This window comes from Lissotriton vulgaris, chromosome 3_1 (genome assembly GCF_964263255.1).
Source record: "Lissotriton vulgaris chromosome 3_1, aLisVul1.2, whole genome shotgun sequence".
In the NCBI taxonomy this organism is placed as follows: Eukaryota; Metazoa; Chordata; class Amphibia; order Caudata; family Salamandridae; genus Lissotriton; species Lissotriton vulgaris.
Window position 1 is genome coordinate 611,683,649 of NC_141689.1, and position 17,421 is coordinate 611,701,069.

The window sequence follows — 17,421 nt, forward strand, 5'->3', positions numbered from 1 at the left end:
CATCTGAATAAAGTGCTTGTTTTAAAAAAAAAATCTGCATAAAAATACATCATTGACGTTCCTCTTCAAGAAATGGGACATTCTTCTTCCCAAAATACAGGACCTTAAACACTGGTTAAAAGCTTTCAACATAGATATCTACCAGGCAGCATGTTCGGAAGACGTAACACATTTCCTGTCCATTTATGTGCATAAAAGCAACTCATAAGCGTATAAGTGCACTAGTGGTTCACAATTAACAGGATCTCCAGTTAACATTTTCAGTTTCAAGTCATTTTTATAAGAGATTAGATTGAATCACAATAGATCCACCAGGGGCTACCTATCATTCTGGCCTTCAATACAGTGCTACGTAAAGGGTCTGTGTAGATTTGCTTCGGAGTTCGTGGGGTAATGATTATGCTCTCTTTCAATTTGATCCATGCCAGCGTTCACTGGTACTACATCATTTGCTACTTCTTCTGCAAGAGTAGTAACCAACGACGTTGAATCATGGTGGCTAACATCGGCTTTCATTAAATACTCATAATACAGAAGATAAAACACTGGTGTGATTATACCAACTACCAACATGATAACTACTGCAGTCCACCACCGCATACCCCAGTCTGCTCCGTAATAGGGATCCTTTGGTTTTCTCTCTTTGTAAATAGGTTCAAAAACGACCTGCTCAGCAGACAGGGCAGAAACCACCTCATTCAAGTTTTCCCGCTTTGTGTTTGTACATTTCACAATCTGCTCTATGTCTCGGTCCACTTCTTGCAAGAAGTTGCCAGCACTTTTTTGGGGCGAGCTGGATTCCGAGGCTGGTACATTTTCTTGGTGCTCAAAAGAAAGAAGCGCAGGTCCAGATCTTGATGTGTGCTTACCCTTTGGCAAGGAATGAGCCTCTCTCAGAAAGCTGAACTTCTTTACAGGGATTTTAATTGACCTTAGGGCAAAAAAGTCCTGTTCACTGATGAAATTGTTGGCTCTTTTAATGTCTGCAACCTGGAAAAAAAGGCAAGAGAAGCTTACAAACATTTTAAATTTCCAGTTCCATCAAGGCAAGGATATCTATTAAAAGAAACTGCAAAGAAAACTAAATCCAAATCTGTTGCAAAAAATAGCATCCAACTAGTTAATTAACAAAAGTACATTATTACAATACGAGATGGCAAACATACTGATTTATCATTCAAAGAGAACACGCTCGATATGTTTATCCAGTTTAGCTGCAATCCAAATAGGTGAAATTAAGTGCACTCCTCTTAATATTTTTAGTACATGTTCCATGTACAGAAGGTCCCAAAGTTGGAAGCAGAAAACGTTTGTTTAGTCATAAAATACAGTGGATGATGCCGCAGACTGAAATGGCAGAAGGTAGCCTTTCATGAAGAAAAGATTATGGGCATTCAGCAAGAACTGGTGGCAGGCACACTCAAACTACTGTCCCTTGCCCGAAGTGCAGGAGGAAGGGCAGAAGTAGATTCAGCCCACTCCATCCTCTTCCATAGAATAAGCACCTACTTTACTGCACCCGGATGTAATTTAAGGGCTAGGAAATCAAAAGGGAGGCCAGCCTCTTGGTACACAAAGGACTGCAGAACCGCACGTCTAAACCTAGCCCTGGCCATCAAACCAAAAGACAATGACCAAATTAGAACTTCTAGAAGGCAGTATAAGGCAACCATACACCATGCTGAAAGGGCATGGGATTAGTCTTGTAGGCAGCAACCTAGGGAAGCTTGCACCGACAAAGATTCCAGATCATTCTGGGCCCTATTTACCTGGGTTGACGAACTAGGGGCACAACCCACCTAACCATCACAGCCCAAACCTGTTATGAACACTTTAAAAAGCTCTACTTTGATGCTGATCCGCACCAGATGGAGAAAGTTGTCTGCCATTTTCAGTCCCCAGGAGGCAACTTCTTCACATTGAGCGAGCCATTGGCTGAATAGTACCATCTAAAAGCTCCAGGGCCAGATGGAATACCGGGGGATCTCTTCCTCTCTGACATTGCCAACTGGGTTAGCTATATTCTACTCCTCGCTAATGCCATGGTGAGTGGCTTCCAGTCCCAGGGTCCTGCAAGGGGGCAGAGGTGGTCTCTATATTCAAAAAAGGGGATAGAGAAGAGCCCTGCAACTAAAGGCCTACTAGCCTGATAGATGCGCTACAAAATGATTTCTGCAAGGCTTGGAAGACAATGCATTTCTATCACAATTCTAAGCAGGTTTTAAGGAAAAGTCAGGGAATATTGACCAGGTATTTCGCCTCCTGCTACTTTATTGGAAGATCATAGTGATCTGTCAGGGCAGCCTATACTAAGCCTTTATTTATTTTGAAGGTTTTATAGAGCGCGAACAAGATCCTTGCAGATATCAGAGCGCTTTACATTGAGCACTATTAGATATATAAACAAATAAATGTCGGACATATAAAACACATATACAAAACATGTCGTGCAAAAGCAGTATGGTACATAACAGGAAACAAGCATGATGATTCAAGTCAGGGTCAGCTAAAGTGTATCAGAAGTTTAGTTCGGTCTTTAAACTTGGTAAAAAAGTGGGAGCTCGTGATCTCATAATATAATTACTCTACGATCAGGTGAATGTTGCCAAGAGAATCACTTCAACCTCCTTTTTAAAAGGTGCGGTAGAAACATTCAGTATGGTTTCTGGGGGAAGTGTATTCCATATCCTGGGCTCCATCCCCGAGAAGGATTGTTTATACGTTTTCCTCTTGTTGAACCTTTGGGGTTTCAGTAGTAGGTGTTTCGCACTCCTTGAGGATCTTACCCCACCCAAGATCGTCAGTTTCTGTGCAAGATAACAAGTGAATTATGATGTATGACCCTGTGCGTCATGCACGCTATTTATAGATGAATTCTGGCTTCAAGCGGTAGCCAATTCAAGGATTTTGAATCTGGGGAGATATGGGAACTTCTTTTCGAGCCAGTGATGCGTCTCGCTGCAGCGTTTATTGCTGCTCTTAGGGGAGCTGTTGTAGCTTTTGGAAGGCCACATAATGAGACACATCCGTACTCCACCCTAGGGTTAACTAGAGCCTGTACTGCCAGCTTGAAGTCCTAGTCTGGAAGGAAGGGTTTCAACCTCCTCAGTGTGTTTATCTGAAAGTTTTCTCCCTTTGTAGCGCTGCTAATGTGTTTGTGCATATTGAGGTTACTGTCCAGAGTTATTCCCAGAGATTTCGCAGAGTCAACAATGGTTGGTTGAACTCAGTGAGATGTTTGGTCCAGTCTTGCATTATGGGGACTTTGGCAGGTGGAGATATGAGGAGGAACTCTGTGTTTTAGAGCGTTCAATTTGAGATGGTTTTCTGCTAGCGCCAGGTCTGGGTGTTCCGGAGCGTAGAATTAAGCAGTTTAATGTTTTCTAGGGTATTGATCTTAAGATAAAGTTGTGTATCGTCGGTATACATATGATACTGCACGTTAGACGCATGAAGAATTTCGCTAAGTGGTTCCATGAGCAGGTTGAACAGTGTCGGAGAAAGGGAGGACCCTTGCGGGACTCCCAACTTTACTCGTAGGGGTTTGGAAAGAGTGTTGTTGATCTTGAATTTTTGTGTTCGGTTATGGAGGAAGGAGGTAAACAAGTTTAACACTGATCCTGATAGACCCATTCTATGATTTAGAAGCTCAATCAGATTCTCGTGTTTGACCGTAACAAATGCGGAGGATAGGTCGAGTAGGATGAGACCGCATTAGACTTACTTCTCATGCAGAGGCTATGGCATGTGCTCAAAGACATGGGTATTCCATCACTCATCCTTAATTCAGTTGTCCACCTGCACGAAGTCCATTTTGCACAGATAAGATGGGGTTCACAGGCTAGCTCACAGATCGTATTCTTGCTAGTAGGGGAGTCCGCCAAGGCTGCTTCCTGGCGCCCACGCATTTCTCTCTGTACATGAATGGAGTGGTAAGTTTTTAGGTCTCGTGACCTACAATGCGCGCAAGCGCATTGAGGGAGCGAGAATTCAAGTAGCCAAAATCCTCGTCAAACCAAAGGCTTTCTGCTGCGGTTTTCTTGAAGTTCACGTGAATCACGTGAGCAAACAAGCACGCGCATTCACGGCCGCACAGCACATCAAAGGGCTTCTCCCAGCGTGTGCTGTGCGGCTTCTCCTCCCCTGTGCGGCTTCTCCTCCCCTAATTAGTCATGGCTGGCCTGCCGGCCATACTTTCAGTTTCCCAGACGCTTAACGCTTGTTTTTCTCCTTCCTTCAGCCCGTCGCAGTTTGTTTTCCTTCAGCCCGTCACAGTTTGTTTTCCTTGCACCGCCCCTTCTTACTGGATCATCCCGTTCTTCTGTTACCAGATCTTCGACTTCGCTCTGAATACTTTGGTTGCAGTCAGTGTGCTTGTGTATCCAAACACAATTCAAGACTACATGAGACAGATGGTAAAACATTTTTTCTCAAATTGCGTTCTTTATTTTGTTGTGTTACGTCACGTTACAAATGTGATATTTTGCGTGGTGTATTTTTGTCTCACGTCGCGTATATAAGCATTGATTGCATGACAGGATTATAAGGCAGTGTCTTGGGGTACACGTGTGGTGTGATGGAAGTCCGGCAGTGGAAAAACGCATTTCATGCACCATGGTACGCAGGAAAGCAGAGTTAAAGCTGTGCGGCTTCTCCTCCCCTAATTAGTCATGGCTGGCCTGCCGGCCATACTTTCAGTTTCCCAGACGCTTAACGCTTGTTTTTCTCCTTCCTTCAGCCCGTTGCAGTTTGTTTTCCTTCAGCACGTCACAGTTTGTTTTCCTTGCACCGCCCCTTCTTACTGGATCATCCCGTTCTTCTGTTACCAGATCTTCGACTTCGCTCTGAATACTTTGGTTGCAGTCAGCGTGCTTGTGTATCCGAACACAATTCAAGACTACATGCGACAGCTGGTAAAACATTTTTTTCTTAAATTGCGTTCTTTATTTTGTTGTGCTATGTCCCTACCCCCTGGATCTGAGGCACTACTGCCATGCCAGTTTCATACAGCCTCTATGTAAAGCACATAGTAAAACCAGTTGCAACCTTCCCAGACATGCGCTAGTATGTAAAGCGTGGCCTTCAGCTCAGTGTTTATCTCCCCATCTGTCTAAAACAACTCTGATTTGTTGTACTGCAAGCCCCTCACGGCTGTATGTAAATCCTCATCACTACTGCTATACCAGTATCCGAATGGGCCTTTACTTTAGGCACCTGGGCCTTCGTCCTTTCTATCCCCGGTCCTCCTCTTTCTATTCCCAACACACTCAAAATGTTCAAACTTAGGCAGGATGTACTTAACAACATCTCCTGAAGCCTCGGCTCAAACGCCCGACAGAAAGCAACAGCGCACGTTCTGCGCAGGCGGACAATTTGGGAATTCGCTTTTTATCCCATTTAGAAAAACAATCTACCATTTAAACTATATTTCTGGGTGTGTTTGGCTGGCGGTCGGGTCCTGTCAGCTTGAGGGCCTGGGAGCGCCAGCAGTCGAAATATAGGTGTTTTTTGCCCAGCCAGCCCTCTCCCGTTGAGAGAAAGTCCGGTTGCCAATCTAGCTGCATTAAGTGCCATAGAGCCTACTCAGCAGGCTCCGGTGGTTAGGTAAATGTCTGCAGCAAAAAACACTTGTAAACACTGCTGCTCAGAGAGCAGTAATGTTTCTGCTATGTTTGTAGCTCTGTCATGTAATATAAACAGCATGTTAAGATGTGTAGGCCAGCATGGTAAACAAACGCTAGGTTGAACACAATTTCAGGTTTGCAGTAAAGACCTGCATCCCGGCCTTACATGGACCACTCACATCTGAGCGATGTAAGTTTCAGCAGCCTGGCAGGAAGCGATTACTAACTGGCAAGTATTTTACCAACATGGCAGGTATCTTTAGGTTATTACCGGTAAAAACACTAGGAAAAGACATCAGAATCAAATATGTCTAAATGTAAACGTACCCAGAATTTAAAAAAAAATCCTGAAATATATTGTAGGAGCTAGACAACTACTACGTCAAATTAGTATTAGATTATACAACATTAGAATTACTCTGTGATAAAAAAAGAGAGAATTCCACATAAAAGCCAATTCAAACAAGCACTGGCGTTGCCAATAGGTCGCGCAGTAGGAAAGTTGGAGCTATTACAATTGCAAATAACAGTACCTTTTATTTTTGTTTTCATTTTAAAAACATAAAGGGCTTTGTCATTTACAAAATCAATAGCTCCAACTTTCCTACTGCGAGACCTATTGGCAACGCCAGGTCTTGTTTATCATTAGAACCTGCCGATGCTCCACTCTAGGTGGTGAAAAGGTAGTAACCCTTTTATTTGCAGACAACACCCTGCTGGTGCTTAAAACCCCGGCGGGGTTACAGTTACTATTAAATAGATTCAAACTTTTTTGTGACACGAGGGGCTTGGTGATCAATACCTCAAAAAACAAATATATGGCTTTTAATCCCCATAAACCATACAAAGGCAAACGGACTCTGGGAGAGGCTCCCCTGGAAAGAGTTAGCACTTTGACTATGTAGGAGTTAGACTCTCTGAGAAAATGTCCTGGAAGCCTCATCTAACAAAGATGGTACTGAGTCACAAGTGCGTCACAGGGGCACTAGGGAAAGAACATCGCTCCTCCCATAGTAGGCCTATTGCCGCCGCTCTGCAGGTTTACGACCTTAAAGCAGTTAGCTCTGCCCATCATTGGGTAGAGCTATGGGGTTTCGGCAATATAACTGAGCTCAGCAGATCAGAGCATAATTCCTAAGAAATTCAGTGATGCTGCCTCAAAGTGCCCCACTTTTCCCCATAAAGCTAGACATGGGACATCGCCCATAGGTGACATTGCTAAGCTTCGTCCTTTGCTGTTTTGGGCCAGAATCCGGAGGTCTCCGGAGCTACTGTCTTATGCTGAAGCCATGAAAGAGGTTATTTGTTTGGATACCAGCAACAAGGTGGGGTGGATAAGAAACATAAGAAACCTCCTGGCTGATGCCGGGCTACGAAAAGTGTGGGAAAAATCACACTCACTCCTGCTTTATAAAGCTACAGTAAAGCAACACTACTGGGAATGGGTAGCGCAACAAGATACTAATAGGTCCGATCAAAGGAAACTCACTATAGAATTCTTAATGCATAAACAGGTCAGACTCCTGGAACCTTATCTCGACCTAATTCAGGCCCCCCAGGACAGGAAATTGTACATTCAATTCAGGTGCGGTATTCTCCTTGTCAACAAAGTATCATCTAAGTGGCGCACCAGCGAACAGAGCCCAAATAACTGCCCAGGTTACAAGGCACCAGTAGAGTCTGTTGCCCATGTGCTGTTTGCGTGCCCAGCTTACGTGAGCTCAAGACTAAAATTGATAAAACCCATTTGTCACCAAATGGGCACACAGAACCACTGGGAAGCCTTGCATATCCTAAAATCGGATACAAGACCACTGTTTGTCTGCGCCGTAGCTAAGTTTCTAGGCTGCATATAGGCCACCAGGAGAAAGGCCCAAGTGAGTAGTATTGCAGAATGTAGTGTGTATGTCCCCAGACTCCCCTTGGGAATTACGTCACTAGTCGAGGCGATGCACATGCACTTTATTGTACACAGCAGACAAGCTGACCCACCTTGCATCTTTAAAACACAAGTGTCCAGAAGGCGAATATCCTGATAAACGATTGTTGAGCACTTATATCCTAGTAAGATATTTTAACCTGTAATGCCCGAATTGTTGTTTTAATCTTTCGTTTTAGGGGTACTACCTCAATTTTTACAAATGTAATCTTTTTACTGTATGAATGTTTTCTGTAAGATGAATTGTTAATTCGATCAGGACAGGTGGGCTCTTGCAAGGGCACAAATGCCCGACTCAATTTTATTCCTTGTCAACTCCAGCACTGGCACCGGGTACCCTGTATGGACACTGTGCGGGAGACTTATATTCAAACAGACTCCGCGCTGCATAGATCAAGTTACCACATTAGGAAGAAGCTCTTTACAACATGTGTCTTAAGGATTGTATACTCTCGTCTTTTGTACTCTCTTAACCACATTTTATACCTGTCTGTCTTTTTGGTTTTATTACACAGGTTTTCAAAAATAAAGCTTATATATTAATATTACTTCATGCCACATGGGCGTTTATCGAGTACAACAGATCATTGGAAGATCTTCTCCCACTGGATGATGATGACAAATTCACCTGTTTTTGCAACATGTTTATTGACTTTTCTAAATATTATGGGGTCCTAGCTAGAAAGTAGTCATTCTATGCACCCTTGCCCTGCCATGCACCTTAGCACTTTATTGTGCTTGCTCGAATTGCCATAAGCTAATGCAGACAGTGATTTTCTTTGATTCATCCTTACGCAAAGTAAGGACACTTACTGCCTTTAAGCTTATCATAGCTACTGCTGTGAGTCTCTTTCTCTCCTGTTTAGACTGTCATTACTGCAAATGTCCAGAGTCCTCGGCTGAGTCTCCAGTACAATCCTTAATAGGAAGTTCGATTTTTTTCTTTAGTTAATCCGACCCTGCTCCAAAATCTACTTGCTTTTTTCCAGAAGGAACTCAATGTGTTCATGTTAGGATAGGATAGGTCCTTTAACTTAGAATAGGGTCTATGTTCTGAATGGAACATGCTGTTATTTTTTTATGCTTGTTCTAACCAATCTTATTTTCGATTATTTCTGTAAATGATATACTTAACTAATGAGAATAAAAATAAAAATACCGACTAATCTCTCTAAGAGAAAATAAACTAAACCTCTCTTTATTGGCTGGACATTAAATGCAATAATGACTTTGATGTGAAATGCTCTGTGGCAAAGATTAATCGAACTAGGAAGACACAAGACTTCCAGGTCCTCTAAGTAAGTTTAAAGTGAAGTTATTTGTTGAAATTTTTCTACGCTTGCACTACTTTTAGTAAATGATAAAACAAAACGAAAGAGATACATTCTTTACATGGGTGGTGTTTAAAGTACATTTTTCAAATGTATTTATTGATGGAGGATTACAGTAAAGTCTTTAGGTTGAGTCTTCTCTGGCATAGAAAGAGTGCTCCACTGGCTTTGAATAGGTTCTGCAGTATGAAAGATGTCGATCTCTGGTGTCTCAAGCCTTGATTTAGGTCTGGTGGCTACTACTGTTAGTAATTATTCACACTAAATTTAAAGACAGTTACTTCTCACACAATTTGTGAGGCAGAGTCCACTGGAACAGCGTCCATTTCAGCTCACATTATACTTGTCATGGAGTCCCTCATTGGTACTTTTACAGAAAAGGACAGAGTTAAAGCACCATTCATGAAATCTTTGGAGCCATTATCACACAGTATAAACACAATGGAGTTGATAATATAATATGGGCTGGGCATTTCAACCTAACATTGGAACCTGATTTGGAAAGCAATATCCCCACAACAGAGATCCACTGACAGGTGACATGAGTGCTGAACTCTATGCTAGAGATAGAATATTGGATGGGTGGAGGGCAAAGAAAGAGGTGGATTGGGCATAATCGTTTCATTCCTCTGTCCATAACACTCATTCCCAAATTGATTTCTGGTTGCCATCAAATGAGATACTACTATCGCTCCAAAATATGATCTGTCCTGAAGATGACCCATTAATTTACTGTGGGTCAAAACGCCCTTGATGCTAATAAGTAGTTTGAAATGAAGAGGATACAGTTTTGTTGTGTCTGTTTTGTTTTGAACCATTTTGTTGTATTCCCCTCAGCCACGTTTGTTTACACATGTCACTGTCTTTAATTGTAACACTGTTTGTTACACTGTTTGTGTAACTTTATGAGGGCCATGACTGTTTTATATTTACAAAAAAAATTCTGAAATAAATGTTATAAACTCAAAGTGATTCTATGTACATGGGTTCTTGGGTGTTCCATTTTATAGCTAGCTATAATTCTTGATTCTTCCCCTTTTTTCTCTTTTTAAATTTAAAATTCTTTGAGGTTTCCCTCCTTCTTTCTTCTGGTTTACGATTCCGCTTTACTTTTTTAATTTTTTTTAATTGTTTTTATTGAGAACATTAGCAGGTCATGTCCAAGGCATATATTACATATATTGCTTACTATAGTCATTGTGTACAAAACTTTGGACTACAAAAATAAAGATGCAGATGCAAAGGTCAGACTTGGTTGAACATTGACCCAAACTTAGACCTCCTCGAACTCCCTCCCCCCTAGTCAGAATCTTCCTCCCCATCAGACAATGGTGGATCGCACAGAAAACCCCTACACTCATTCCAGGATCCCCAGATCTTGCCCCACTTCCGGGGACAGCCACGGTTCAGGTACACCACTCGTTCCGCCAACATTGCAGCATCAAGGTCCCTACACCAATCACAGGTACCTCCCTCGACCCCCAATACTTGGCTATGTTCCGTTTGGCATACATTATCCCCAGTGTCACCCAGTCCTGAGCCTGGTGGGTGGGTTCGTTGGGTTCCCAAATATTCAGCAGGCAGCATCTTGGTTCGGGCATCACCGATTCCTTCACTACCTGCGACATAGTTCTCATAACCCTGGCATGGTACGCCTCTATCCCAGGGTACTGCCATATGGTGTGGAAAAAGGTCCCGTCCTCCCCGAAACTTCTCAGGCAGAGACATTTTTCGGCCCTTCCCATGGAGTAATAAGTGACCCTGCTGTAGTACACCCTGTGGACTATTTTCAGTTGAACCAGCCGCAGCCTGAAGGGTATGGCCACCTCCCGTGGGGACGACTGTGCCGTCTGCCTCATCGAATTCACCTATATCCTGAGACCAGTTGTGTTGTAGTTTTACCATTGGATCCGGCAGATTATTAATTAATTTACGATACGTGAAAGAGGTCGCCTTTTTGGGCACATGTTCAGTGAGTAGGCGATCCTCTAAGGGCGTAGACTCTGGCACGTCAGTCCCAGGTGAGAGGACAGACGCCAAGGACCAATTTGGAGGTGCCTGAACCGTTCAGTGGGTTATAGATCGTACTGTGCCTGGAGCTGCTCGAATGGTACTATGGTTCTTCCATAAGTCACCCACCGTGGAGAGGCCAATCATGTCCCATTCCCGGAAGCCCTTACTGTTCTGAACTTTGCCTAGCTGTCGTGAGATTGTTAATTAATTTACGATACGTGAAAGAGGTCGCCTTTTTGGGCACATGTTCAGTGAGTAGGCGATCCTCTAAGGGCGTAGACTCTGGCACGTCAGTCCCAGTTGAGAGGACAGATGCCAAGGACCAATTTGGAGGTGCCTGAACCGTTCAGTGGGTGATAGATCGTACTGTGCCTGGAGCCGCTCGAATGGTACTATGGTTCTTCCATAAGTCACCCACCGTGGAGAGGCCAATCATGTCCCATTCCCGGAAGCCCTTACTGTTACGAAGTTTGCCTAGCTTTCGTGTGCACCAGAGCGATGTCATTTGGGTAAGAATATCCTTGCATTTAAGGCGACTCTGGGCTACATACCAAATACCCACTGTGTGTGCTATAGGGCCCACTAGAAATGAGGTGTGTCTTTTATCATATAGTGCAGCGAGGACTCCCCCCCCCCCCCCCCCGTTCGTATATGTCCGCCAGGAACGCTGGCTCTGTATGGGGTGTGCGCAGCCATTGGTTTATTATTTTTAGATGGGCCGCCCAGTAATATAACTGGATGTCTGGTCGGGCTATGCCTCAGTCGTACCAAGTTTTGATTAGCTTGCTAAGAGCTATGCGCGCCGGTTTGCTACACCAGAGCAGCCCCGAAACCAGCGCCTCTACACTTTTAAAGTATTTCAAAGGGAGGGCGGGGGGTGGGAGGGAAGGGGGCTCGGGGGGAGACCCCTTAAGATGAATAAGACGGATTTGTACCAGTTGATGGTATAACCAGATGCCCGCCCAAAGATTTAAAAAATGTCTAGCAGTTCAATGATGGACCGCCTAGAGGAGCGCAAATATAGCAGCACATCGTCCGCATACAAAGAGATGCGGTCCTCCCAGGACGCCGTCCAGCTCAATCCCTTAATCACAGGATTCCATCGGATCCAGGCCGCCAGTGGTTTCAATGCAAACGCAAAGAGCAAAGGGGATAGCGGACAGCCCTGGCGTGCCCGTCGACTCAGCGGGAAGTCCCTGGAAATGTGGCCATTGGCAACGATGTGTGCCAGAGGGTGCGAGTATAAAAATTTTACCTAGGCACAAAATTTGGAACCAGAACCAAGATGTCGGAGGACCGCAAATAAGTATGGCCATTCCACCATATCAAACGCCATGCGGGCCTCTAGAGCTAAGAGTACTGCAGGTTCTTGAATAGATTGCATGCGGGCAATCACCAAAAACACTCTTCGCAGATTGAGTGCGGTGTTTCTATTGAGCATAAATCCGGATTGGTCCGGATGGATCAGATCAGTAAGGTGGGGGGTCAACCGGGTAGCAATCAATTTAGCTAGGATTTTAGCCTCGGCGTTGAGCAGGGATATGGGGTGGTACGAGGAGCAGTCATCTAAAGGTTTGCCCGGTTAAGGCAATACGACTATGGTGGCCATACGTTGGTCTTGTGGCAATTCCCCGGCTTCCAGGCTACTGGAGTACATCGCCAGTAGATGAGGGGCCAATGAATCATAAGCACGTTTGTAGAGTTCAATGGGCATCCCATTCAGCCCTACTACTTTACCTGATTGCAGGGATTGGATGGCTGAGAGAATCTCATCTATCATGAAGTCCGCTTCCAGAGACTCTGCCGCCTCCTTGGACAGAGCAGGCATTCGAATGTCTTTAATATATGTCTGCGCCTCCTCCGTCGTCCTACTTGATTTGGTGGAGTAAACCTGTGCAAAATGGTCAGCTAAGGCATTTACAATATCGTCAGGAGCAGTAACAACTGCTCCAGTCGGGGTACGAATCTGAGCCATTGTTCTCTGCGCTTTGTCCCTCCTATCCAACCACGCCAAAAGCTTGCTCACCTGGTCTCCAACCTCATAAACCCTATGCCTTGTGGTCTGAAGGTGAAGCCTAACCTGTTCACTCTGGTACTCCCTAAGTGTGCTCTGTTTAAGACGCAAAGCATTTGCCTTTTCCGAAGATGGATTTCGCTCATGCAGTGTCTGAAGTTCCGCCAATTCAGTCTCAAGCGCCTCTAGCTCGCTTCGTGCTACACGCCTATGGCCAGTTATAGAGGAAATTGCCTGCCCCCTTACTACAGGCTTATATGCCTCCCATAGAACCCCAAGGGACTGTACGGAGTGCACGTTTTCTTGGAAATAGAGTGCTGTAGCCTTAAGGATTTCTTTGCGGATCTTAGGGACCTTCAAATAACCGGGTGCAATGGGGAAAATTTTCTTCCTCACATTATCGAGCCTCGGGCTCGATAATCTCTTAATTAATTAATTCTTCTCGATCCTTCTGTTGAAAGACAGCCCGCTCCAACTTCTAAATTACTAGTTCAATCTAGAGAACCCCACTGTATTGAAATCTGGTATTAATAAATCTGTGCTGCTACATCTGGATATCGCTCCCTTATACCTTTCTGAAATATCCAAATCAAATTCCAAACTCGTCACTCCAATGTTGGTATTAGTCGCCACCACCTTCACACAAACCCGATTCAGACTGAATCGGGTCCCTGAGGAAGTCCCATTAAGGGACGAAACGCGTTGGCTGTTGAAATTACATTTGTAATCATTTGAAAACTACAGAATTCAAAGAATAAAGACTTAATTGAATACATCCAGAAGACGTTTTTTGTGAATAAATGCTAATGTGATTTACTAGTACGCTCCTTCCTAAATTGTTTGTATCAATTACAGACTGGTCATTAACAAACTGAGTGGCACACAGACCTTTAGCTCAAACTGCCTCTGTCCATGGCAGGTTGACTTGCTCTCATCAAAAGGTTTGTCCTCCCAGGCTTCTATACCCATTTAATAACATACCCCCTTGCACAGCCAAAGATTTCTTAGCAAAGTTGCAAACATCACTCACCACAATAGTTTGTGGAGGAAAAAACCCCATGTTGAAATGAGAAATCCTCACTTTATCAAATGAGATTTGTAGTACCGGATCCTGAGCAATATCATGCAGCTTACTGGTTAAGTAGGGTCCCCTCGCAAATACCCACAGAGGGGGATCAACTGGGGTGGGCGACCTAGAAACTAGTATGGTGGTTCAACCAAACAGGCGACTACAGTTTATACTCTCTGGAAATGGCCCTACCTGATAATCCTGCATCTCCCCATCCCCACACATTGGAAAGAGGGGTCAAGCTTAGACTGGAAATGGCATGTCCCCACAAAAATCGTACATTTCTCAAAAATAAATTCTTAGAACAATTTAAGGAGGAAAGAAACTTAAGACCCATAGATATATTTGACTATTACAGATTGAGGGGAGCAGTAAGGACCTGTTGGCAGGCATTCCCAGATGAACCATCCGAGTTTCCCCAGTTTACACAAATGATCAAAAATCCAGTGGGAAGAGGATGGCTCTCCAGGTTCTGTATATTATACACTAGCTCACTTGAGGTTGAAGCCATTAGACAATAGTGAAATGGGAGGCAAATCGTCAGAATTGATTGTACCAGAGAAGTAGAAATACAGCTTTGCTTACATTTCTATCGTCTACAGGCACAAATTAATACACTTAAATTTTTTTAATGGGCTGTACTAGTCACCCATCTTTCTGCACAATATGGATCCCACCCAATCCCCACAGTGCGATCAATGTAATGCTGTACCTGCAGGTTTTTTTTTCCATTTAGCATGGGTATGCCCAATCGTTGCGAGGTACTGGGGTGAACCTGCACACATTATAGGGGAAATAGTAGGATTCTCAGTAGCAGGCACTTCTTAGAAGAGGCTGTGGGGATGCCACCTTAAAACATTCCCAGGCTAAGCCATGTGCTTTATGGGGCCTTTATAATCCTACCTTTTACAAATACAGGGTGCTGAATTAAGTGCCTGAGGTAGCTGCCACAGAGAACGTAATTTAGATGTAATAAATGTTGAGGGTCACTCATCAACCTGCTTGACATAAATGTTTTATTGTCTAGCCAGTCCTTTGCCCCATTTGCTGTAAAGTCGCCTGAATGTATAACAAACACACAACTTCCAACAATGTAATGTGTCTGAACGCTGGTTGCTACAATACGTTGCATTGTGGTATGTTGTATCTCTATGACAACATTTAAAAAAAGTTTTTTTTTTAAATGTAAAAAAAAAAATCTATTAAACATGCTGAAAGAAAAGAATCATGACAAATGTGAGGCATTGGAACAAAGTGGAAGGCAGTGATATAGAAGAACAATATAGGTCAATGGCAAAGAGAATAAAGTATCATCAACATCATCATCTGAAGGTCAGGAATACGATTAGGACCCTGGAACACCTTGCCAGCCCATTCCTCCAATGCCAGATGTGAAGAACAGGTGTGATGGAGCAAGGAGGGCTGGGAATGAGAGAGCGAAAAGAGGAAGTTAATGTACGATGCTTCTCACTCTATTAGACCCTCCATTGGGCGACAGAGCTCCACTCACACTCTTAATCCTGCTGTCAAGTTAATTGTCCACATCTCTTATTTATTTGTACTGAAGCATCCTTCTCACAGACCCTCCATCCTCCCTCTGCAGGTTGTTAAGCAACTTAGATGCGGTCAAAGAACAGTAGTTATTGATGACAATTTTAGCACCAGATAGTAACGGAGTTTTCCAATGAACTTAGTGTATAGTCATATTCATACATTTGAAGAGAAACCAGAGAATTGTGTAAAAACAACAACTTATCTTCTACTAGACGTTATTAATATTAAAACCAAACATAACAAAATTTATATTATAGAGCTTGTTATTTATGTGACAAACAAAGAGAACTTACAGAACAACTATATTGCAGAGCAACAGCATTTAACGTATCGCCTTCTTGTATTTCCTTTGTTACGAACACGATGTCGTCCAGTCGGTCTCTAGAAGGGTTTCGCCTGATTTTCTCTTTTCCTCTTGGACGCAGCTCATATAATTCGTTATCATCTTCTAATGTATCATTGTCTGAGTTCGCACCATTTCCAAATGGATAGCTGTGACTGACCACAGGAGGCTGAATGACTTCCTGTATTAGGAAACTCCGATTCAGATTTCTTCCGGACATGGTCAGGAAATCTAAGGAAAAAATACGAAAATTAACGAGAACAAAAAAACAAAGCGATTGCTTTTCAAGGCTAATCTTTTTGTTCATGTTCTCAAATTGCACTGAGAAAAGGATGAATACGAACACACACACCTTTGGTTATTTTTTTATAACATTTGTATCGAGTTTTACATATTGATGGTTCAGTAAGTCATTCAATAAAGTTAATTTCATAAAAAGGGAAAATATTGCAGCAACAACATCCGTTTAAGGTAAAACAAAAACTGATTATAAAGGATATAATTCTCTAATTTCCCACTAATTACCAATATTTTGTATAATGTTAAATGGCTCAACAACTTCAATAATCTGTATAAGCAGCAATTCCCGTGCTCATTTAGAAGGGAGTTGTAAGGCGAATATATCACGTTTCCTGGAATCTCCTGCTTCCATTATAGGTTGGGTTATCCAATTTAGGATTTCAGTAAAGTGAAGAAGTCTCTTTAGTTTGCCTCTAGGTTCCTCAAACTGTAGTATAATATGCTTATTCTATTTGTCATATATAATTGCTCTCAACTGGCAAAACGGAATATCTCGGCTCAGAAAAAGTACAGATTTTCAACGACTGCTACCAGGGGAATATTGTAGCTATATATGTGCTGATCAATTCCACTATCGAAAATTGCTGGGAATGGTCATAACAAATGTATCATGGGTAATAATGGCTGCCGGCAGGAACAACTGCAGTTTTCAAGAGAGAAACTTAAACTAGGTTGTTCAAGCTAGCACACTTTTGTTTTTAGTCACAAAATGCAATAATTTCAGGTCTAAATTTGACATTACACGTTCATAGGAGCAAACCTCTGTTGTACGCCTTAACACCTGAAGACCACCGCAGCACCAGTCTTAGGGGCATGGCCATGTGTGATACTACCAAGCTGCGTTCGAGAACAGATACTGTGTTCAGCACTTACCTTTGGGTAAGTACTGATCACTTACAAACATTAGCCTGGCTCGGATATCACAGCATATCGAAATGTTCCAGAGTTTACCACGAGTGATTTCCAGAAATATGAAAGGGAAGTGACTTTAACCCTCAAATGCCTAATTTCAAGACAACACAAGAAAGTGTACCCTAAATGCAGCATCTATACTCTTACCCCATAATTTCCTCCCCTGCCCCAAACCAGGTGTTAAGCTGTATATTTGAGAGTTGACATACTGTTCCAACCTCCACCATATTTTTTCTGGAAATGTTACGGTGGCCTCCGGCCATGCAGTTGTCCCATGATGTCACAGAACACTGTGGGATGGAGTCTCCGTGGAGCGGTCATT

General features: G+C 43.2%; 1 protein-coding gene across 7 annotated transcripts in view; it reads right to left on the reverse strand.

Moving 5' to 3' along the window:
* The window catches only part of LYSMD3 (LysM domain containing 3), an 82,745-nt gene that overhangs the window by 31 nt on the left and 65,293 nt on the right, over positions 1–17,421 (reverse strand). For all 7 annotated transcript variants that reach the window (XM_086960904.1, XM_086960908.1, XM_086960909.1 and 4 more), the window contains 2 exons: positions 15,838–16,118; positions 1–990 (listed from right to left, as the gene is read on the reverse strand). The exon at positions 1–990 is cut by the window's left edge and continues 31 nt beyond it. In XM_086960904.1, coding sequence (XP_086817030.1) covers positions 349–990; positions 15,838–16,107 — 912 coding nt within the window. In that variant the 5' untranslated portion in view covers positions 16,108–16,118 and the 3' untranslated portion in view covers positions 1–348. The remainder of the gene's footprint in view (positions 991–15,837; positions 16,119–17,421) is intronic.